General features: G+C 38.3%; 1 protein-coding gene across 1 annotated transcript in view; it reads right to left on the minus strand.

The window, feature by feature from the left end:
• The window catches only part of pomgnt1 (protein O-linked mannose N-acetylglucosaminyltransferase 1 (beta 1,2-)), a 39,691-nt gene that overhangs the window by 9,227 nt on the left and 5,467 nt on the right, over positions 1 to 24,997 (minus strand). Inside the window, exons 3-13 of the mRNA XM_022236520.2 lie at positions 17,313 to 17,406; positions 14,933 to 15,066; positions 13,731 to 13,910; positions 9,138 to 9,264; positions 7,686 to 7,784; positions 7,210 to 7,337; positions 4,881 to 4,983; positions 1,874 to 2,043; positions 1,206 to 1,264; positions 429 to 501; positions 66 to 194 (exon numbers count right to left, since the gene is read on the minus strand). Of these exons, the coding sequence (XP_022092212.2) occupies positions 66 to 194; positions 429 to 501; positions 1,206 to 1,264; positions 1,874 to 2,043; positions 4,881 to 4,983; positions 7,210 to 7,337; positions 7,686 to 7,784; positions 9,138 to 9,264; positions 13,731 to 13,910; positions 14,933 to 15,066; positions 17,313 to 17,406 (1,296 nt within the window). The remainder of the gene's footprint in view (positions 1 to 65; positions 195 to 428; positions 502 to 1,205; positions 1,265 to 1,873; positions 2,044 to 4,880; positions 4,984 to 7,209; positions 7,338 to 7,685; positions 7,785 to 9,137; positions 9,265 to 13,730; positions 13,911 to 14,932; positions 15,067 to 17,312; positions 17,407 to 24,997) is intronic.

A 24,997-nucleotide genomic window follows, 5' to 3' on the forward strand; every position in this document is an offset into this window, starting at 1 on the left:
ACAGTTGCATGCAAGCTTTTGGCCTCCTCAAGAGTGAGCATTGTAAGGATAAAGACATGGTGTACCTTTTCCGGTGTAGGCCAGTTGGGCTCAAGTTCTTCCTTATAAAGTGACCTCTTCAGTAACCATCCAAGACCAGGCATGGTTTCTACACGGTACAGTAGTGTAGAGTCTTGAACTGTGTGCTCATAACCCTATACAACAAAAGTGTTACAATATAATGAAACAAGCATTGGATTATCTGTCCATTTATAAACCCCAATAATGTCGGATGATCCAGATTTTGAAATGAACATAACCAAATAAGGTTGATACTTAGATCTTTCCATTGTGACAGAAATACCGGTATGGTAGTGTGTCAGGCTGTGCGGCAACTTTGGACGAGTGAAACCATAAAGAAAACCCCTCAAAGAAGTTGTTGCACTTACCAGGTCATTCCATGCTGATATACAGTAAAGACTGTCATCCCTTTCAAGCAGATAACTTGTTTGACTAAAATAACTGACAAAGATAAAAATCCCCCCCCTAAAAGTCAATACATTCCTTGTCAATGCTATACAACTGCCCCTAAAAGTCTCATTCACAATCTCAAAATATGTCTTTGACAGCAAAGGATTTCTCAATTCAAATTCTTGTGCAAAACAAAATCAGCTCTTTTGTCAAAGACTTTCATTAAATGATTGTACCAACCAATTCACAATCGTTTCTCATTGAAGATTTAAAGAAGGGAGGTGTAGGATATGAATCTTCAACCCAAACCCAAAGCCCTCTTGGATAGGATACATCCTCAGGCCATCTCAAGCCTCCAACGGAATGCAAGTAAAAATTGGACGATCTTCCCAAATCCTACATTATTTCTTGACTTTGTGCTATGACAGGGTGACCACTGCCTCAATCTTCAAGATCCACCAGCAGTTACTGCCACAGGTTGAGGTAGTGTGAATGATATCCTGGAGCAGCGCAGATGATTTTAAGTAAAATCTAGACTTGCTACCTGTACAAAGTTCAGCCCAGGAGCACAACACAATGCATCCTTCACAATCAACATACATGTACACATGTACATACATGTATTTTGACCACACAGTCTCAATCCTGCAAAACCATTCACAGGATTTTATGATGACGGTTAAGTTTAGGGGACACAGTATCTCAAATAGAAATTGATGTAAAGATAAGGATGCAAAGCACTGACATGTGTTTACCTAAATATGTCTTCGGAAACATCTAAATCTTCCTCCAAAATGATTGCATACTTGGCATTCTGTGGGGGGAAATAATGAATCAAAGACAAACACTACAATGACTTCTTGTGTGAAGGTTATCAATTACTTGCACAGCTGTTAACTACAATACTTGCTGTCACATCATCTGACCAGTCTAATAAATATGACAGTTCAAGAAGGGGCACCTTTGTGTTAGTTCTGATAACATACAGTACACACATGTTCCTAGGAACCACTTGCAGCATGATTTGTTACAAGTCTGACCACTCCTGCTGAAGATGGGAGTAACAACATGCCTGCCAAACATAAAATACAAATTGAAAGTCACTCTTGTTTCCACTGCTTTGTGCAACAGATCTCTAATACATGTATACTGTTTGTGTTTACTGTTACCACCACCCATCACCTTCAATGCTTGCAATACTGGGTAGCAGCTATTACACCTGACTGCATGTCTATCAGGTACACAGAAAATATACCGTAGCTGTGGAGGCTGGCCTTGTAATGTTGGCTTATCTGACCAGCCTTAGCCCTTGATCATAGTGTGACAGTAAATGTACAGGGTACATAGAGAATTAGGCTGGCCTTGTAATGTTGGCTTATCTGACCAGCCTTGGGCCTTGATCATCGTTTGACAGTAAACCTACCGGGTACATAGAGAATGTAGCCGTTAGGCTGGCTTTGTAATGTTGGCTTATTCGACCAGCCTTGGACCCTATTGGTGTATGCTGGATGCCCTTGAGGTCAAAAAGTCTGGTCACCTTGAGTGGCTCCTCAAAATAGCCATCAATGAAGACGTTGATCATTTTGGGATTCACTGAAAAAGAAATATAAGACAGAAAAATAGGTTGAATTTCCCTTTTTATATCAATGGTTTACAATCTTTCCTTTTTGAAATACATGCATACTGTCCAGAGGTGAGATTCCAGGAAAATAAAAAATCAGGGGAAAACAAGATGCTTCCTTGCATATGTCCCTCAATCCTTTATTTCAAAAACTTATCACACTACATGTACCTGCAGCATCCTCACTTGATTTTTCTGATTAATTCCTGAGAAGGCCAAAAAGAAATAGTTCTGCTTCCAGTTTCCCAGATTTTTTTGGGCCCGACCCTAAAATTTGTATCAGCAAGTTAGAAAAACAAACATAAAAAAAGAAATAATAAAAAAATCCTGTTGTCTTCTGTTTTCTCACAAAACACCTTTCAACAACTTTTTCATGTCAAAACTAGGGATGAACTGATGATCGGATCGGACATCGGAATTGGGCCGATGTTCGGCAACATCGGCAAAACATCAAATCGGCAAAATTTAACCTTCCTTGCCGATATGAGTGCCGATGTTACACTGAAGAAGGAACTAACTCTGCACTCAGTTTTAGCAAACACATATGTCAGATTTTTACTTGAGCATGAATAAAAACAGAGTTTTTTTCATTTGGTGTGATCAATGAACAGTTATGCCATGGTTAAACACACGCTAAGTATCCCAAAAATTAAATCTTCGTTATTTGTGCCGCAAAAACTCATCACACGGACTGCGGACAAGGAGCAGTCAGTGTACACGTTTACCATTTCTTTTGAAAAGAGCCAGGGAACTACACCGCATGTGACACCATGAAATGTTGTGTGACCAAGTCTGAAGGTAGCCTCCGATTTAGCTTTACTCAAGGCATGTGTGGACACACGATGCGCACCTCTGCCGTTGGCATGACGAAGACACCAAAGTGAATGGCGAAGGCACCAGCCGAGCATGGTGCAATGGTGCCATGCGCGCCTTGACTAAAGGCTAGCTATGATTCAGCCCTAGGTGCTGTGTGTCTATTCTGCATGTACTGTACATGTATTATGCACTGCGTATGTTGGGTTTGAATACAACGGAGCACTGTCAGTATCGTGCGAGCAGCAATGTGATGTACACAATTCTCTCAACTAGGCAAAAAACTAATCCTATTAACGGTAATGTGTAAACTGACATTTAAAATTTTAAGGGAGTACACTGGTTTTGTGTTGTTATGAGCAGGCCTACAAACATCCTGTTAACGTTGCGTTTTCAGGTATTGTTGGTAAAAACATCGGATCGGATTGGACATTGACCAACGTTCCGATTAAAACATTGGACATCAGATCGGCAGTTAAAACCTACACTGTACACCAGTTGATCCCTTGTCAAAACACTTGTATTTGTTTTCCTACTTACATTCCCAACTTCTCAAAAGAAGTTTCCATTATTATCACAAGTTCCCTTTGTGCTTCGCTATTGCAGTGGTGAACAAATGTGCGCGTTGCTCAACGCATTGAAGTAATGCTGTGCTGCTTCCCACCACACTGCGCCAATTCCAAAGAAGTCACTATCGAAATACCTATTCAACCCAGCTAAACTAGGGTTGCTGCACTTCGTGTAGATGTACGTTGGACGCAGCTCTACAACTGTGCTTCAAAAACATCGATGTTGCAAGAAGATTTTTGCAAGTTAATTCACACAACTGGATTTCTTGTCCATGTCCATGTATGTATTTTTCTGTGCTCACAAATTTAATTTGAGGTTGTATTGCTCGTACCATGCTCGTACTTGAAGGCGGTGTGTTTCCACCAAATTTCCTGCAGCAGCATGAGGTTTATCACCTGCCCCTCTAGATTCATCATGCACGCTTACCACAGGATATACGGACATAGTTTGCCAGTTTCTGGTCGTGATTACCTGACCAAGGTTGTGCACAGTGGTGTGAGTTGTTCATAATTCTCAAGAATTATCTGTTTATATTTTTACATTGATTAAGGCAAGTTTTTGCCACCTTTGCAACAATTTTTTGATAGTTTTGTCCCCATTCAATCAGGACAAAAATTACCCCCCCCCAAATATTTTCCAACCTACCTAACCGATGTTTGAGAGGCATGTAATCGGAAGCAGAGCTTTTTTCTTAGCCTAACATTTGCCTTCCCATTTGCTGCCTCGTTTTCCACCTGACATTCAAGCCATAAAAGTTTCCATAAAATTTTAAAGTCTTTATCAAGTCAAAGGTCTCCACCATGATAATAAAGAGCCATGCAACAAGCATTAAATGACATCCAAGTTTTTCGTAAACACTGCCAATAGCGATGCATAACACATGTACAATTCGAAGCTGTGCCGAGCTCTTACGGTTCAATACCATGTACCCCCAATGTCCAGTAGTAATCTATTGTATTCCAATGGGAGTAACAACACAAGAGTGGGTGCACTTTTAAACTTCAACTTGCACAAGTCCTGCATTCACTTTTGTTCAAAATTTGGAAATATTACATGTCTTCTAGTTCCAGCAACGCCATGCCAAGTAGAAAATCTGGAAGTAATGAATCCATTTTTTTTTATTTGAAAATCTGGAAAAAACGGTCAAATCTCACCCCTGAATGCCATGTGATGTCTATTATCATCTCCACTTTCTTGGGCTCATTTCAGCACCGATTTTCAGGGTTTAGATTACAGTTAAATTTTTTTCTGCAAGAATCACTTACAAGTTTGCTTTTAAAATAACAGTAACAAGAAACAAACATGTCCTAGCGAGCTTGTGCAAGTATTTGAAACAATTAGTAAAAGATTGAATATCATTGTTGCCGACCACACTGTACGATTGCTTTCATGTGCCTTCAATTCAAGTTTTGCAGTCCTAACTTACCTCCATGAGCAGAAAGAAGTGACCTTAACATTCGATATAAGTAATTTGGTCTATTGCTGGCAATGACCACCACTGGAACATCCAACATGGTATTGTTCTTCAACTGCAAATAGATGAAGTGGTAGAAATTAACAAGTGTGTGAAGACAGCACAACCTTCCATGACCCATGTGCACAGAAAAAAAGTACAAACTAGAACGGCAAAGCCGCCATGGCTTGCTGCTTGTTATGAATTTGAATTTCTCTCTTGTAATAACACATAAGAAACATCCAAGTTATACAAATACAGTAACTAAATCAAACAAGTAAATACTAACAAAGCTTCATCAAAATTTTTTACAAGATAGGTTGACATACGACTGCAATACAGATGTACAAGCTATTTTATCGACCTTAGCAATACAATTCATTGTACTCTAGGAGAAAAAAACCTAGTCAGCGTTGTCTGTCATTTAAAAGTAAATCAACAAAGACCACCACCAAGGGAGATACAGGTACATGTACAAAGGCTTCACAGTTCTTTACCAGTGTTGTAGTCGAGTACTTTCCGAGTACCAATGTTCTCTGCAAAATACTGAACTGGGTAAGAGGGAATAAAGCCAGAGTGCACAGGCATTTGATGGTAAATGTGCAGAGTAAGAGGTAAGACAAAATAAATGTTAGACTTCAGACACTCCCAGTTGTGTAAAATTTAAGTTTTGAGGAGAAAAGTACTCGGAAAGTACTCTCTGAGTACTTTTGTCGTAAAAAGTTAATTTTAATCAAATAGTGATGGTCTGAAGTCATTGTGTTGCTTTGTAATCTTACCTTTATGCATGTACCATCAAATGCCGATGTACTTCAGCTTTGTTCCCTTCTAACTAGTTAAATATTTGGTAGAGAACTTGATCTCAAAAAGTACTCGACTACATCACTGTTCTTTACAGGAGAGAGGAATGCCTATAGAAAGTGGGTCCAGCTAGTACAGTCAGACTAGACCTAAATGATTATATAAGCAGTACATTTGTGAGTTTAACGGATGGTGCATAATTAAAATTCCTCTTAAGTACTGGGTACATGTACAGTTCTGCACTTTATATCCCACCCCATCATCCTATCCATTTTCTAATCCACTCCCTCCCCATCATCCTGTCCATTTCCAACTCCATATCCTCCCCATCATCCTATCCATTTCCTACTCCGCCCCTTCCCATCATTCCCTTCGCTTCTTACTCTGGCTGTCCCATCATCCCACTAATCCAGCCCAACCATTACGCCAGCCTTATCCAGCATTTCATCCACTTTCTACATACATGTACATGTGTACTTTGTCCCCATGATCCTCCTGCTACAGATACCCCTCCCCCAACAAACATCCTAATCTGTCACTTGGAGTCCCCCCCATCCCTTATATTTCCCCCACATGCTGTACATGGATATTTGTATGTGTCTAAACACTGTCTATACATACATGTACATTATAGGAGTGCTCAGTACATACACGTATATACTGTATGTACTACAGGGTAAGTACACAATACAACTCAAAATCTTAACATTCAAGTTTTATAATTTTTTCATTAAATTCCTAAGTTTTTAAGCATTAATGCCATATGAGACTATTTAAATACTGATGGAATTTCAAGAAGAAGCAAACAAGCACTCAATGGCACATTTTAACACCCACCTGTGGACCTGCAAGGAAAAACTTTAACATTTGAGGGCAGATGGCTGGATGGACAGACGGACAGAAGGCAGAAATCGGTATTACATAGGCTTGCACTTGCTTTGTAGCTCGCCAAAAAGTATAAAATGAAATCTCGTAAGAAATGCACCATCACACTACCTAGTCAGGACAATTTGATCAACTTGAGTAACAGGAGAGATTACACTAAGTACATTTGTATGTCAATTTATCATTCATTTTTAACCCTAACCTTCCTCAGTCCTCCAACAGGTGAAGGATTGAGGAGGGTTAGGGTTAAAGTTTGCACTGTACAAATTCCATGATAATGTGATCGAAGTCAGAGGCAAAGTCACTATGTTCACACAAACTGAGTTATCGACATGCACTGATCAAGTGCACAACTTCAATATCCATCTAATGGGTGTGATCCATGAGTGATAACAGAGTCCTTCATGCCACATATAGTTACTAGTAAGCCTCAATTTCAGTAAGCAACAAATCCAACCAGCAATACGTGCTTTGGTTTCCCTTCCAACCAAGTGTTACTACCAGTCAATATTGCTTTCAAATAAATATTGTGCTGCTCACTCTTCCATTGTGCAAACAACATGGAATAAACGCTGGACTTCAAGGTGATAACACAACTAAAGGATCAGTCACTCACTGGTTCAGGGCTCATATCAATAGGAGCTGGGGCATCACAGGAGCACAGACTCCCATATCCTTCCAGCTGATCACAGAAGGTACGTCTCCTTTGATTTGCCTCTGTATCAGGCCAATTACATTCACTTTCTGAAAGAAAAACAAAATTTCAACAAATATTCTACACTGCATGTAGTTTCATATATATACAGTACACGATGAGTACATCGGTTCTTACAAGCAAGTCCTAAAATTGGACAAAAACTTTGGATTTGTATACATGTATAATACGCATCTGTATTAAATGTATCATAACACATATTACACAACACTTTAAAATCCACTGACTTAAAATGTGCACCTACTTTACAAATTACATGTAGGCTCCACACAAGCACTACAGTATGAAGACTCTGATTTGGGGCCTTCCAGGCAGAGAGGACAAAGCAAAGCACCAGCCACATTCAGTAATGGCAAGCAGGAAGACTGTATACATACCTTTGACTGGGACAAGATTGATAGTGGTCTTGAGGATAACTGGAGAACCCCAGTGGTTCATGTCAACTGCCTTGTTGTGCATCTCTGCAAAGGCATGACCTGTGTTGGGGCATCCAATAATACAATCATTTGGATTTCAAATTATAGAATCTGTGACTGCACAGATAAGAGACTGAAGAGGCATTTTAAAAAGTCATCTGACTTTCCTGAATTCACATCACGCTGTACATATGAATGTAAATGTAAATATCGGTGTGGAGCAATCACTGTTGGGAAAATCACATCATTACCATAATTAGAAGTAAAACCTGCCTTTTGGCCTTTGCCAAGTGATTCATGTAACCAAACTTAACTGAACTCTAACAATATGACATTGGCACAACTTTTCACTCCGGTGAAAAAACATGTATTTTAAAGCACTCCACATTTCCATTTGTATCAATAAAAGTTTACTATGGATTAATAGGAGACATGACTTCTAAGGATAATACTACTTGTGTCCTCAAGGAAGGCATATTCCGCAATTATATGTACTTCTTACGCAGAAGGTGCAAATAAGTCTCTACTTCAGTGAAGATACATGCACAGTAGTTATTTTGTGAGTAATCTGCAGCTGAGAGTGTCACATTGGATTAAAGATGTCGTTACGGTAACTTACATGTTCACATTTTCATTATACCACTATGACGTGTGTTTTTTAGTCTGTTTTGTGTATGCTACTCATTTAGGCCCTTAGCCCTAACCCCCTAGGCTCTTGGACTTTTACATTTACCAAACCTGCCAAAACCTAGCAAACGTTGCTGGAGTTTGATGGACACTGGGCAGTTTAAGTTCATTTACATAATATAGCATGATATGTAATAAACTCAAAATGGACTGAAAAATGCACTTAAGGAAATGCTGTTTAAATGTATAAGTCATCTTTGCTCATAATCAATTTTATATCAACACAAAGCCCTTAAGCTATTGAACTAAAACAGTACTGAACCTGACAATTTCAACAAATACAAGCAGATCCCTGTATTTGCTGGCACATGACTAGACAGTACCTGTTAAAGTCTAAGTCAACATTGTTAAAGTCTGAGTCATTTGGTATGGATGGGTCTACATACTGTAGTAATGGGTTGACAAGCACAGCACTAATAATAAACCTGACAAAATCATGCACAGTCCAACATATGGTACCATTTGCCCTTCACTCCATGGAATGATCCCCGTTTTTCCACTCAAACAAAATCTTACAGCATTTCCCCAGGCCTTTGCTCCACGGCCCCATAAAGTTGGAGACATTCACAATGTACGGCACTGAATCAGCCAAAACTTGAAAATACACATACCTACTGTTGGAGTTTGAAGGGTCTGGGTAGATGGGATCAAGAAAATACAGTGTAGGAAAAAATGTCAGCTATCCTCACACTTTTCTCAAGTTGATTATCCTAGGTTACCATTTACCATGCTTCTTCTGTTTCTGAGTGACAAAAGCCCAGGTATCTCGCCATCCCATCTGTTCAGCATCTCTACTTCCAAGGGTTTTAAGAAATGCACGAGCTGACTCCTTTAGCTGAAATGTCCCCTCATCCTGTTGAGAACATGGCAATAAGTAGTATTAACCTTCATACATGTATATCACAAAAATGTACACATGACAACTACGAAAAGCAATGTGAATTGTGTGACAGACTGTAGGAGCTTGAACTCCCTTGTAAATAATCAAAACAACTGTTGGGCACAATCTGAGGATTTGCATGATAGCTCCATCATGCTTTATTGTTCAATCTGTACAAAATGATCTATCAATACTACTTCCATTATCATCACCAGACTGCCAATCTTTAGGATCACAAAAGTGTATTCTGAAAATCTTAAAGTGGTGTTTTTCATTGAAAATCATATTTCTATAGTAAAGATTGCGGTAACACCATGTATTTATCTCTTCTTTGAGTATGTGTGGTTCTGAGAAGAACCGGGGAATAACTCGACGTTTCGAACAGTGTACTCTGTCCGTCTTCAGGAGACATACTCAAAGAAGAGATAAATACATGGTGTTACCGCAATCTTTACTATAGATCTAGTTTCTTTCACCATGAAAACCTTTAAGTCTTATATGAAAATCATATTTTTTAAAGATTCACATGTACATGTAGATGAGCTAACAAGGTTTAAAAACCATTGCTGCCATACTCCAACTTCGGTGCTTGGTGGTTTCAATGTGGTGTGTAATACATTTGTTTTCCCAGATCCAGATCAGGACAGTTATTCAGTCTGATTGCAGCTCAATTGATCTAGTGAAATGGGATTAATCATCAACCTTGTGTGAAGGAAATACATGTACTACCAAATTATTTTCCCGATTTAAGGTTTTAATTTGGAATAATGCAGTATCAACAAATGTGCAAGTGCCACTTTGGCTCTTCTTTGTGCATGAAAAAATAATCACACGAGAAATCCATTTTTTCAACCACAACCACCATAAAAAGCAGATTTTCTGACAAAGCATTAAAATTCAGTTCATGATACAGAATTCAGGTAAGTTAAAAGAAACAGGGAACATACATCAATGCTTTTGAACACTTCGACTCGACAGCTTAAAACAAGCATGGACCAATAACTTTTGACAGACCAATTAGGTACATGTACCTGTCACATAAAATCAATCACATGCATGTAGTTGGGTACATACACAGTCACGCGTACCGGTATACTGTACATGATTTTTCTCCTTTCTGAAATGGCTGTATGAAATTTCATTTCTCAGAGTATTCTGTTTTGAATGATTGTTTTCTATAATCTTCACCCTCCTTGGTACTTTGGATAGAAACCCTGCCAGACAAATCAGTCTACATCATTTGTCAAAGTGGCTTGCCTGCACTGTGCAATAAGATCCAACAGGTCAACTCTCTCCAAGACCAAACAGCCTGGGAGTCTCGCAGTGTTTACACTTGATCTTGTAAAGGAGGATCAGATCCAGCGAAAGCAATCAAGCGAGGGGATCAGATCCATGCCGCGTTTACACTGGATCCTGATCCCACGTGGCATTGATGAAGCGCTGCAACCTCAGGGCAAAGGTTATGCAAACAGTTCACTGATTCTGCGCACTGGAGCAAAACGTCAGCCAGTATTATGTGTACTTACTGCTGTATATACGTCTCGTTGTCTTATCTTACGTAGTTTCAGATGAAATGATGAAAAATGGGGAAATGGAAGGTTTTGGATCAGCAATATGCAGCGGTAACAAAAGTCACAAAAGGCGACCCAGATAAAGCATGGGAATGGGCAAGTACCAGTTTACTCCCAACTCACAGGACGAAAGCACACGGATTTAATTGGGAACTAGCGTAATGCTGGTTATGTACATAGTGGTCGGACCAACAACGTATGTATGGTGCATGTACAATGTCATGTACGTATACATGACATGTAGGTCTTCACGATGATACAGACTTGTTTTTCACTCGCTTCAAGACTTGCACCGGATGTAGTTACGTCAAAGTCCGAGATCTGATCCAGCGTTGCGTTTACACACGTTTTTGATCCGGATCTGATCATCCTCGCCGGATCAAGTGTAAACGCAGTGTCTGTGGTTCAGTGTTCTGGCCAGGCATTCAAAAACATGTTGGGCCGATACACTAAGCGAAAACCCTGACAGGCTATTAATCCCCAACACGCAATCAATACATTTTATGGTATTTTCCAGGGGAAGAATTGCTAATATTAACATCAAGAAACATTGCAATCAGAGATTTAAAACATATCCTCTGACGAAAAGTTACCAGAATATCGGCAAAATGAACCAAAGTCGAACAGCGAAACTTCCACAATGCGACATAAATACATGTACATGTAGCTCGGGACATGTACATGTATGTATACACACACGTCGTACACATGCACAAGTGGAGACATCATGTACGGCATGCACAATACTGGTTCCCGCCGTGCCACTAAGTAATAGTAAGAGTAGATGAGTCAGAAGCCAGACTACAGCTCCGGATTCCACATGCACAGCCACAATGGCATGGCTGGCAATGGCAGTACGAAGTTGTCCCATGGAGGAAGGAAGATCCAAACGTTTCAAATCAAAATCTCTGATGAATTCACAAAACTTTGTCTTCCTCTCTCTGTAGTTTCTGCTGATGCATTTACTTTGATATGTTTTGTTGTGGTTCATGAGGACGATTTTTGGTAAGACCATGGCCAGCATACACTCAGTGGCCAGTACATGCATACCACATGACAGCCCATCCACACACAGTGTCACAAGAGGGCGTAAAACCTTGGTACATGGATAATGAATATTCAGCATACATTCAGGACCCACTTTCCTACATGTACGTATAGTAACACGGGTAGTATGTAAATTTTTGGACTAATATGACCAAATACGGTTGACACGGGAAAAATTTGAAAATATGTGGAATTTCAAAATTTGCATGACATTTAGAGTAATTAGCGTGATCTCTACAGGGTTAAAACCGCAGTGAAGCATTGGAGAGGCAGCAGACAGATCTTGACATAGGGAGACTCCTGATCGGTCATCGTGCGATAGCACATTTTGATTTCGGCGATTGAATGATAGCTCTATGAGATAATTTGAGAAACAGAGATAGTTTGTGGCGATAGCCCAAATCATATATTTTCTTCATTGGAAAGCGTTGTTTCAAGCTAGGGAGTCAGACTTTAAGACTGTTCGATCATCTTAAAATTGTAAGTTGAGTATTTTGTTGTAGAAAGCTATTTTGTATAATTTTCAGTCATTTTGCTTTAATTATTGTATTCAAGATAAATTTGAAATGTCAAGATTACCTCTTATAAGATACAGTCCATGTTCGTGTGGAAATCCAGTGCATACTGCTAGGATTCATGTTTGTAGAACGGCAACGCCCAGCTTGCATTATTCATAGTGACTATTGTGTACACATGCACAGCCCAACCTTTGTAGATTTAATGCAACATGGTGTTGCGTAGAAAACTCTTCGATTTTTGGTATAATTTCTGCATATTTTTGGAGCTTTATTGTAAATACAGCAATAACTTAATACATGTACATTGTAATTATGAATTTCACAGGACTCCCTTTAGTGGAGTTTCAGTCGTAGAATCTTCCTCTTTGAGGGAGAGGCTGCCCCCGTTACCCCGAAGAGAACCATAGCATCGTGGGAACGGAGGACCTAGAAAGAGGGACTTGTGACCACACTACCTTATCAAGTCTGTGGAGATCCCCAGAGCGCTCAGCCAGTGGTGAGACGACGCACTGGAGGACATGCATGAGTACTCATGTGGGGGATAATAATGTAATGAATTTGTATTTGTAATGTTGTGATTAATATATTTTAGTTTGGTGTAAACTCTTGAAAACCAAACTCACAAGTTCTGTCAAGGATATTGTGAATATTGTAAATAATAATAAATATTTCTTTTTACTTTTTTGTTGTATTGATTACTACCAGTTTCTGAAAGTTTCTTTTTTTGTGGCTTTGTTGTCAGTGAGTGGATATATAAAAAGTGATCAATCTATTGTGATCAATCAATCATTCTAAAGTGATTAATCAATACTTTGGACCTGGTTTGCGACACATGTTGTGTGGAACAGAGCTTTTTCATCATATTTTCGGTATTGTTAATTGTTCTCATTAATTTTTGGTAGTGTATGTTTGTTATTTTAAGTCCAAACTTTTTATTATTTTCGGCCCAAACATCTTACCTCGTAGTGATGAGAAAGCTTGGAATGATGGTCACTTATATTCTTTTGACAAAATTTTAGAACCAAGCATGCCCAGCAAGAAAGTACAAACAATGCTGGGTGAATTATTATGTTCGTTTGTAAGTACATGAAGGCATGCATGGTTTTGTACATGTGCATGTGTCTAACCCATTAGTACACTCCAAGATATGTATCCCAAGTTCAACAAATTTAACCCATCCACGAAGATAGCAGATGAAGCAAAACACAAACCGGTACATGTATACCTCACATTTGATGTGTCCGCACCAGATACATGCACATTCCCAACTGCTTTATTCCATGAAGAAAGTACATATACTAACCTTAATAGTAAAGATCAGAATCCTTCCATCAGATACCATATTAAGAAACAATACCATAGCCTCATCTTCATGAGCCACATAGGTATCAAAGACACGTCTGGCCATGACACTGCCAGTAGCTTGGTTCAACACTAAGACGTGAATACCCCTCCCAACATCCTTCTCTTCCTCCTCCAAAACCTGCAACAAGTAAAACATACATGTACAGTATATGTACTATACTGAGACTGATATCATACCACATACATGTACAGTATATGTACTATACTGAGACTGATATCATACCACATACATGTACAGTATATGTACTATACTGAGACTGATATCATACCACATACATGTACAATATATGTACTATACTGAGACTGATATCATACCACATACATGTACAGTATATGTACTATACTGAGACTGATATACCACATACATGTACAATATATGTACTATACTGAGACTGATATCATACCACATACATGTACAATATATGTACTATACTGAGACTGATATACCACATACATGTACAATATATGTACTATACTGAGACTGATATCATACCACATACATGTACAATATATGTACTATACTGAGACTGATATCATACCACATACATGTACAATATATGTACTATACTGAGACTGATATCATACCACATACATGTACAGTATATGTACTATACTGAGACTGATATCATACCACATACATGTACAATATATGTACTATACTGAGACTGATATCATACCACATACATGTACAATATATGTACTATACTGAGACTGATATCATACCACATACATGTACAGTATATGTACTATACTGAGACTGATATCATACCACATACATGTACAGTATATGTACTATACTGAGACTGATATCATACCACATACATGTACAGTATATGTACTATACTGAGACTGATATCATACCACATACATGTACTGTATATGTACTATACTGAGACTGATATCAATAATGTATTGTATGTGAAAGTATGTCATTCACTAAAACAAAACAAAAATGCACTGCACAGTAATACATATACAACATAAAGTTCTGCCTCAGAGCTGAATGAAGATCCTGTCTCATTCTGTTAACAACACAGAAGAGGAATCAGCATTGCATTTCCCAACATAAGAAAAATTACTTGAAAATAGAAGTGTACATTGGCATCTTCCATGTCTTCCAAATAAATAAGATTACAGTACCTGAGTACCCCCCACAGAGATTGCAGCTTTCTTGTCACTAGAGAGGACCTCTATTTCTAGTTGGCGGGAAAGCTTTTCAAATGTGTTGCCATTAGACAGCAAATTTGTCTCCAGTGCTTCATCCTGAGCTCCTCCTGATAAAAAAAAACCATGTATGATATTGTATGGTACATGTTCACGTACATAATTTTTATTTGACCCTGTTTAGTTAAAATGAAAAATCATTAATATCATTCATGGACAACTTTTTTCTAAAATGACATAAATGAAATTATGAGCCCAATAAGATTTGAAGGTTTGAATGAGGAAGTCACTGAGGTAGTCTTTGTGATTACAGTAAATATGCAGTGACATCACAAGAGTGAATCTTTTGTGAGTTTATGTTCTGAGAGCCCATATTGTCTCATAAGGAAATGGACACAACCGAGTACAGCAACTCTGTCCACTCTTTGTATCAACTTTCAACTTTAAGACCTCCATACATCATCATTGCTTCCATTCCTTCAAACTTACTTCATCCTGTCAAGCCAACAAGGAACCCATGTTCTCACATTAAGTTGCAATCCATCAGTCTCCTTGAGAGGCAGAGGATGCTTTCCAAATTACTGAGTTTTCACAGGTTCCTCTCAGAACCAAAGTCACAAAAATACTGTTATATATATTATATACTGTATCCTGAATTTTGTACTCTGCAAGTAGAAAAGCCACAGAAACCCTGAATTCATGTACATTGGTTTAGAGCTGATGAGCATCCCATTCAAATGATGTGACCCTCTTTGGCAATCTATGAAACAAAAATACCTGTAGGTATAGCATTCTATTTGTGTATGTATATGGATAATGAGATATTCTACAAACACACAAACAAACCAACAGACAAAGGCTGGTTGGTATTCCAATGCAACTCATCTAGCATGTTAGCGAGTCACTTGTACCATGGAACTCTGCAGAAGAACTTGAGTTCATCCCCAAAAAAGTGTGGGCCTGATCCTGGTTTTATCATTTCCTCGAGTATGATATTATCCCAATGGGGTAAATTGGGGATTCACTATTAACCCTCACCATCCTCAATCCTTCAAAATCCTCCAGGTGATTTGGGAGGATTTGAAGGATTGAGGCTGCATGGGAAAAATGCATTGCTGATTGCAAAGGATGCACTGTCTCAAGGTTGTGGGTTAGACCTTGTGTTGTTTATGTTCAGCCATGCATAAATTCTTACCCACATTATACATGTACATGAATCCTCCATATTGCCCCAGGATACCATTTACAATGCCTCACAATGATAAGAGGAATTAATGGAGGATTTTGAAGGATTGAGGCAGTGGGCACCTATCCACAGAACATATTCAAGAAATACTGGAGGATTTTGTAGGACTCAGGCTGTGTCCAATATTTTAATAGAGGGATTTCACATTAGCGCAGTCTGCGCATATCTGCATCGAAACCGAGGCTCTCTGTGTTGAACTTTGTTGCGCGCACCTGCGGAGTCCACACAGTACATGGAGTATCCGGTTCGTAAGTGTGACGCCACTTCAGTTTAAACCACGCCCACTGCATAAGATACACGACCATCGCTGGTTCGTTAGTTCGCAGTCAATTGTCGTTATTTTTTCTTTTGATTTTACGTGTCGAGTCATCTTGAAAGACTCTTCCACAAAAATCTACAGCCTGAAAAGTCTGAATTTAACATGCCTTTATGTATTTTGTGTCTTGACTCCTTACTTCTAATCGTCTGATGGTATTAAGAATTGAAGCTGACACATACAGCCTTGTTTTCAAATGCGGAAGTGCGCAGATCGACGCTAAAAGCGTCGTATTGGGATCCATCTATATTGGCAGTTGGAATATTTTGAAGGATTGAGGGTGTATCCTGGCCAAAAGGGCCTCATCGGTTAGGGTTAATGACCATTACAGTTCACATGATTGACAACTACAGGTGCCAAGTCAAGAATAATTTCTTTTGGGTCAATGTTACACGAAAAAGAAAACGGGTCATTCAATAAATTAGGGATCTGACGTTTGGCATCTGTTTGTGCCCTGTTATACCTGGACTGTGGAAATATGAAATCATGGTATCATCAAAATTGATTTCAAACACATGTATTTTCATTTGTTTGGCTGGTAATTTGCATTACTTAATCACGCTTTGAAATTAATGAATGTGTTCTAAATTTACAACATCTTTTATCAGATGTAACAGGGACAGGAAAAATTAGACTCCAATTTTATAGAATGTGCCCTGTTTATGGAAACTGTACACGATATATACTGTATGTACACGTACCGTCAGTCACCTGAGATACTCTAGACCATACTTGGCTGAACTGATAGAGTTTATGACAGTACACCATGTATTCTTAAAAAGCATACTGCTTACCCTCTGATTGCACCTCTCTCAGCCTTCGCCCAGTGTCCGCAATGAACAGAATATTGATGATGACTGTAGTCATCAGCACCCCAACCAGAAGAAACTAAAGATAGAAGACAAAAAAAACCTGCAATGTCTTCTTCAAAAGTAAACAGAATTAAGTTAAAGGTGAGGTGCATATAGTGGAAAATTACTGGTGCCAAGGCATAAACACAATTCCACATTCATGAAAGTGAAAATCTGTCATTCCATTACTATGTATCCATACATGGACACATGTAATTTTTGATAAATCATAAAAAATGGAAGTGGAAATAATACATGTACACTGTACATGTACCTACTGTACCTATTACTTCCATTCTTTTGGAAAGTTTTCTTTTATTTGATACAAATAACAAATAATAATAAGCTAGGTAAGGGAATGACTCTTTTGTTTGTGTGTTGATTTGCCCTCCAGCCGACTTGACTCCTTTTGAAAAATAAGTCAAACAAAAGGACCAATAACGTTGTACTCATTTCCCATAATGATACTCGTTATTTAGATGGTTTATTCATTTTAAAATACCGGTATCAAACAAGTCAAACAACTTAAAATGTCTGATTTACAAAAAGGTAAAAGTAATTTTAAAATTTTAAGTACGGGTTTTGCCCTTACAGCAACGTACATGTACATGTATCTTGATTAACACTTTATTCTCAGTGCTTGACTTGGGCGGGACTCGAACCCTCGACCTCCTTTTTACTCGTGCAGACGTCTTGACCACTTGACCACAGAGTTTACCAGCATCAGCTGCCCATTGCGAGTCATATGTACCGGTATTATTAAAATAATTCATATTAGCAAAACCAGTTGTCTTTTATTCAGCAATTCTAAAAACAACTTACCAAAGGATATTTGTATTGATAAAAACAAAATCAATGAGGTCAAAAGTACTAAATTCCGTGGCTTTTATATCGACAGTAAATTACAAGTTTCATGGAAAGCACACATAGATTACATATGTAAAATTATTTCAAAAATGTTGGTATCATTAATAAAATGGAACCTTTTTTACTTTCCAAAATTAGACTTACAGAGTACATGTATTTTAATTCTTTCATATATTAATTACGGAATTATAGCATGGGGCAATGCATCTAAACAGCTCATCAATAGAGTTCTTCTCCAAAAAACAGCTGCTCGTATTTCCTCAAACTCAGGTCGCCTGGCTCACTTTGATCCACTGTTAAGTCAGTACAAACTTCTAAAAGTTGATGGCATTTACCTTTTTCAGCTTGCTATTTTCATGTATCAATTCTTCAAAGATGATGTACCCCAATCCAGAACTGAAATCTATAGAACACCCGTCAACCCTCAAGAAGCAATATAAAGCTTTCTTTGTAAGTCACTATTTGAGCTGGAACTTTGATGCATACATTTACTCTCACTGGAATTTCCCCTTGATCTCAATTTGGTAGTCTTAAATTTCATGAAAACCTTGCCTTTATTTTCTACTCTTGATTACATGTATGTATTTATGGATCAATATTTCTCTTTAGATAATGTAAAAGGCATTATCATCATTAATGATTTCTTAAAATCTCTCACCCATGCAACTTGAAGACATCTGTTTAAAGGGTTCCCATTCTCAACAAGCCTTGCTTTTTATGGGATCCCTCCACATCTCTATTATATATATATTCTTCTGCTTTACACTACATGTATATATCCAATATTCAGTCGCAGGCCTACAAGGAAATAAAGTGAGATCAATTTGATTTGATTTACACATAGATGTAGAAGCAGGTACCACGAAACCATTTCAAGATGTATGTTGGTGTAAGGGCAAAAAACCTGTACACATCTTCCAGATGCAAAGTACATCTCAAAATAATTTTTTAATGAGAATGAAATTACAATTTAGAGATACGAGTTCATGTAGAGTAATATAACATCAATTACATCAAAACGCACAAAATGCACTGCTGCAAGATGAGAAAACTCACATTCACTGTAACACCGATAGAACAGTTCAAACAAAATTGGAAAAATAGTCCAAAATATACTGAAGTGACTCGTAATTTTACAGCCAGTAATCAATTAAAACAGTTTGGCCAACGACAGTATACATGTACATGTACATTACCGGTATACGTTATGTACGGCATGTTTTGTAACTTGCACACATATATTGTACATGTCTGCAAATCATTTAGTATTTCAACACTAAGCCCTAATACATGGTTCTGGCAGTCTCAGAATATTGATGCATGCCTAACGAAAGCTACAGACCAGAATAAAGCAGGTGGACTGCATTATAACCAAACTACTGTTGGCGGCATTTGCCGTCCCTCTGAGAATATCAAATGAGTGATAATTCTTGAATGATGGCAACATCTGTAAATAAGTTTGAAGCACCTCTTCACACTTTGACTTACTACAGTTGATAGCTTGTTAACAATACAGGCCAGGAAGTTTGTTCACAACCACAAAATATTTGGTACATGTTTATTTGTATACATGTAATTGGGGTAATTGGGGGACACACATTCCTCCCCCTTTTTCCCCCAAAAATAAATAAATAGAAAAGAAAAGAAGGAAAAGTGGCAGGGACTAACCAACAAGTCATTTTTTCTCAAGTCGAGTCAAGTTGCAAGTCATTCTGTCTCAAATCCGGTCAAATCTCAAGTCATTTTCCCTCAAGTTAAGTCTCAAATCATGTACCCACAAGTCAAGTCAAGTCGCAAGTCAAAAAAATTGGCGACTCAAGTCTGACTAGAGTCCAAGTCACTGACTTGAGTCAACAACTCTGGCAGGGAGAAGAATAACAGAGGGGTCATACTGCTTGAAATTGCACCACAGAGAGCCTAGAAGCCAAAATGGCCCCAGACCCCACGCCGCGAGGGCTTCGTGCTGCACGCTTGCAGGCAATTTACCATTGCTGCTTTAGTTAACGCTTGCCCTTTTGAAAAATCCAGAAGCACATCCCCCTTTGGGAAAATCCTCCATCCGCCCTGGTAATACTGAAAAGAAAATAACTAATCCCCTTTCAGGCTGTGTGAACAATCACATTTAAATTGAATGTAACTGTGATTAAGTTAAGTGTACTAATACAGCACTTAACTGGCATTACTGGAGCTGTGGAATATTGATCAATGAAAGAGGTACCGGTAAATATGTGCTGTACAGTACATGTACATACTGTACATGTGCACGTAGGTACATAACCATACAGTGAGCATGTACCGGTACTAGTGGGTCTATTGTACAGTATATGTCCACCATAATCAAAATTTATACATCTACATGTACCACTACTACACATGTAATTACAAACTCTACATGTACAATGTAGCACGAGGCCCGGTACTGCATGTACAATACACCGGTAACTTGACTCCTTATCTGATGACGCCATCATCACATCATGTCAATTTTCATCTAGAACACTTCCTTTTTTTGTTAGCTGCAAAGTTTCAACCCGATGGGATATGTACTTCAGGAGATATAGGGCTTTAAACAGTGCTCCTTTAATGTCACATGACTTGTCATTTGATCGCATCATCGTCACATCAGGTCAATTTTGTCTGTAACACCTCCCTTTCTAAATACCTGCCAAGTTTGAACCCAATCAGCTATGCATTTCAAGGGTTACAGTACTTTAAAGGATGCACCTTTAATGTCACGTGACTCGTCTGCTGATGACATTGTCATCACATGAGTTCAATCTCCGTTTATAAACCTTCCTAACTACATACTGTATATCTGCAAGGTTTCAACCCAATCAAAAAATACAATACAAAACACTGTTATCGTGGAAAGAGCACAGAATAGAGATTTTAAACATTTTTCCTTTTAGCATTCCATACAATGCAATCTGCTCTCAGCACCATGTGCTTGGAAATTTGCCAACTCCTGAGCATATGCCATATGCACTGTGCGCTGCTTATGTTACAGACAGATATTATGCATCCACACACACACTAGCCAATACACATTATACGAATGGGATTTTCTCATCCGCAAATATTGTAAGGGGATTTTGTTGTCAGCGTTTCATCAACTTCTACTTCTAAGTACACCACTTATGAACTCCATGCAGTTGACTTGAATGTTTTAACTATCATCTAATTAACAGTTCAAGCTTAAATCTGGTTGATTTTTTAGCGAATTTTGAATAAAAAAGTTTTTATTATAACTTCTGGCATGATGTTGTCATTGGCCCACACATGTGTGAACTGGGTAAAAATCATCATCCACGTCAATTTTCAGGCGATTCGAACAAACTCATGATGTCATTGTTCTAAGACCATCTATACACAAGGGTCCTTTATTGATGTAAGTTTGATGAAGATCCAAAATAGCTAAGGAATTAAAGTCGATGATGGAAGAAACATACATGTACAAAACAAAGGGGATTTGGGGCAGAAGAAAAAAACACAACAGAAGTAATGCCTTTTTTGCAACTTGCAAAAAAGCCAAAAAACTAAAACAAAAGCAAAATGAGGAAAAACAGGTCAATACAGTCATTTGCAAAAGTTTAGGACCACCCATACAAAATGTATTAACCTGAAGAAAAACCAAACTTAAACAATCAATCACGAAAACTTATTTTCAACGGTAAGCTTAGTATCTTGGCTACTAGCTACGTGTAAATGATAAATAGCCCCCTCACCTTTTTCAATTTTCAAAACTCAACAGGACAGTTGGACATGGGTAAATATGTGCTTGGCTGGTCATAAACATTCATTTACGACCGGATCTTGAGACTAGATGCTGACATCCCCAGCCACAGGTAAGGGACATTGTCTGCGTGAAGCTTGGGACATTAAGACAAGCCAGGCACACACTGACTCCCACTTATTACTTTTTGAGTCAAAAAGTCAGAAAATATCCAACAAGTTTGTTCAACAAACTTAGTTAATTTTTATTTGACCCCCCCCTCCCCCAGCTATTTCATGGTTACAACTCTATGTACAGTATATGTGTGCCTCTCTCGAGTAGTCGTGAACATTTCCCAGACTGACACATGGATGGTACGTACATGGACTGCATGGGTGGCAAAGAACGCGACCAGCTAAATGTAGTGTGAATATAAACTCCCAAAATGTGGACTCACTGGTAGTACTAGTAGGCCTATTGTACAAACATACATGTAAGTTAAGATTGTCAACGTTCAACCAAGATACAAGGAAGGGACCAAATTTCATCAGAGTCTAAAGTACTGGATACTTAAACCCCCAACACTTAGATGTATCAAATCTACACCCTTATGCCCACAAAATTAAGTACATGTAGTACGCTGTTCAAGGCAATTTTATATTTTGTTTACACACTTGGTAAGTAGCGGGTAATTCAACGATACCAAACGACCATTACATGTACGCATGTGCCATTGTACTCTGTGATTGTCTGCAATGCACACTCATAAACAATAAAACATAAAAAAATAACACTGCATACAGTAGCATACATGTACATGTACTATAGGTGCACATGTGTCACATGTATGTACACTGTATGTACATGTATGTGCAGCACGTGTACAGCATACATGTATTCAAGGAATTCACAGAACATATGCATACTGAGTCATTTATGGCTTCTACACACAAACACATTGTACATGAATTGCACATTACGGGTACGCAGCAGCCAGGGTACCCTTAAAATATAAAGAGTACCTAACAAATGGCATTGCGCGCAATCCCAGCAAAATGCCCCAAACAGTGCTCTCTTTTGGTACGTAGAAAACAGCACATTGTTCTAAATGTTAGATGAGAATCTCTCCTACATGTACCTGTACATGTACCGTTTTTATTCAATGAAATTGTTACCTTTAATTTGTAAAAAAAGTACCTCCATCTATCTCTGAATCAGCGTTATAACCACGGGACTGGGTTTCTCATTGGCACAATGATTTTCAGCAATTCTGCCCTTCGCTGTTTAAGTGTACATTTTATGTGTGGAATTTTTTTTAGTACCCAGCCCCCAAAAAAGGGAACCGGGTTTCAATATGGAAGGGCAGGTACCCCGGTAACCGGCACCCAGCACAGGCCTAGACTAAAATTAATACAATTTAAAGCAATCATTCACATCTACAAAAAATTGTTTACTGGTACATTTTGTATTAAACAGCAAACTTTAAATAATCTATCAAGTGGTACATGTACATGTAAATGTAGCTTAAATCTTGATGAGCACATCGCAATTTTGGTGAATGGCAATAATCAACTTCAAGAGGCACATTACCAGCACAGTCGTGTACAGAGAATGCTCATCAAAAGCATTCAAATTCCAAAGACGGCAATCTTAGGGACATGGTTCACTAATGCACATCAATACGTATGACATTTCCTGTTGAATCAATCCATTCCCAAGAAATCAGTCATGGTACGTATGCTTCTTAGTGTTTCATTTCTTCGAATGAGAATGACTTATAAATTTGCCTCAATTACTTCAGTCATTCAACTTTGTTCTACATGTGCTCTGCTCTGTGGAATTACAAGCATGTGGCCTGTCATAGTGGTCACTGCAGGACAGTGTAAACTGTCCATCTTGTTACGAAGAGGTCAAATGTAGACTGTAAACTGCAGACAGTGTGCCCTCAATATTTGGTTACAGTTCAGTAATCTATTCCTGTCATGCCTGGCATGTAGAAATTTTAAAAAACAACGAACTTGTACCTCTTCAATATTAATTACCACAATAAGGGCCATTATTCTATTTCCCTTCTCTTTTTAATTACAGATAGAAATTCGTGCTTTAGAGAAAGGAAACTGACAAAAATACATTTCCAATACCACTTTTCCAAAATTTCTGGCTAGACACACCACACTAACGTGAGGTGTATAATGAAAAGCTGTGCAAAGGCAATAACATGTACATGTACCATCTTTATGAGGTAAACTAGAAATAACAAATTGAACTTGCAAGCTGAAGTAGTCTCTTTTTTGAACAGCAGTACACAAACATTGACTGTCTCAAGTGGTATACATGTACATGTACAAAGAGTAAAACTAGCCCCCTGAGATGATCCAAAGAATACCACACTTATATGTTTGGTGATATTCTTCAGAATTTTTCGTGAGTTGAGTCGTGTCATGTTGTGTCTTTTTTTTAAGGACTGACATGACTGACACCGCTAGCTGTAATGAAACAAACTCCATGTCCACATTGAATTGCTAATTACCAACCTGCCAACCTGTTCCACAGTTGATCAATTTACGTGTAATGCACAGAATACCTGGCAAATTAATCATTAATGACATTATCTGAATGTACTACAGTGGGATCTCATACATGTACATGTACATGGTATCTCAACATACTGTACTGTTACCATCATTTACAAGTACATGTACTGTAGGCTACACGCACCTTTGTAGGATCTCATTAACATTAGCGAAACACCAACATTTTCAATGCTAAAATCAAGTTACACTTGTACATGTACCGGTACATGTAGATATAAACCCATGCAACATCAAAATTATTGTGCATTCTCTTCAACGTACATGTACAGTACACATAATGTATGTTTATCTCCTTCCATATTGTACATGTACAGTGGATGTAAATGTCCCGAGAACCACTGCTTAGCACATGAGTCGCAATGGGACCAAAATCAGCAATGTACACATGCATACATGTACATGTGCAGTACACATACATGCAAGTTCACGAGCAATGTTGAAACTTATCAAAACTA

Source organism: Acanthaster planci, linkage group LG12, assembly GCF_054643075.1.
Source record: "Acanthaster planci isolate LZ-2023a linkage group LG12, COTS_SCS, whole genome shotgun sequence".
Lineage (NCBI taxonomy): Eukaryota > Metazoa > Echinodermata > Asteroidea > Valvatida > Acanthasteridae > Acanthaster > Acanthaster planci.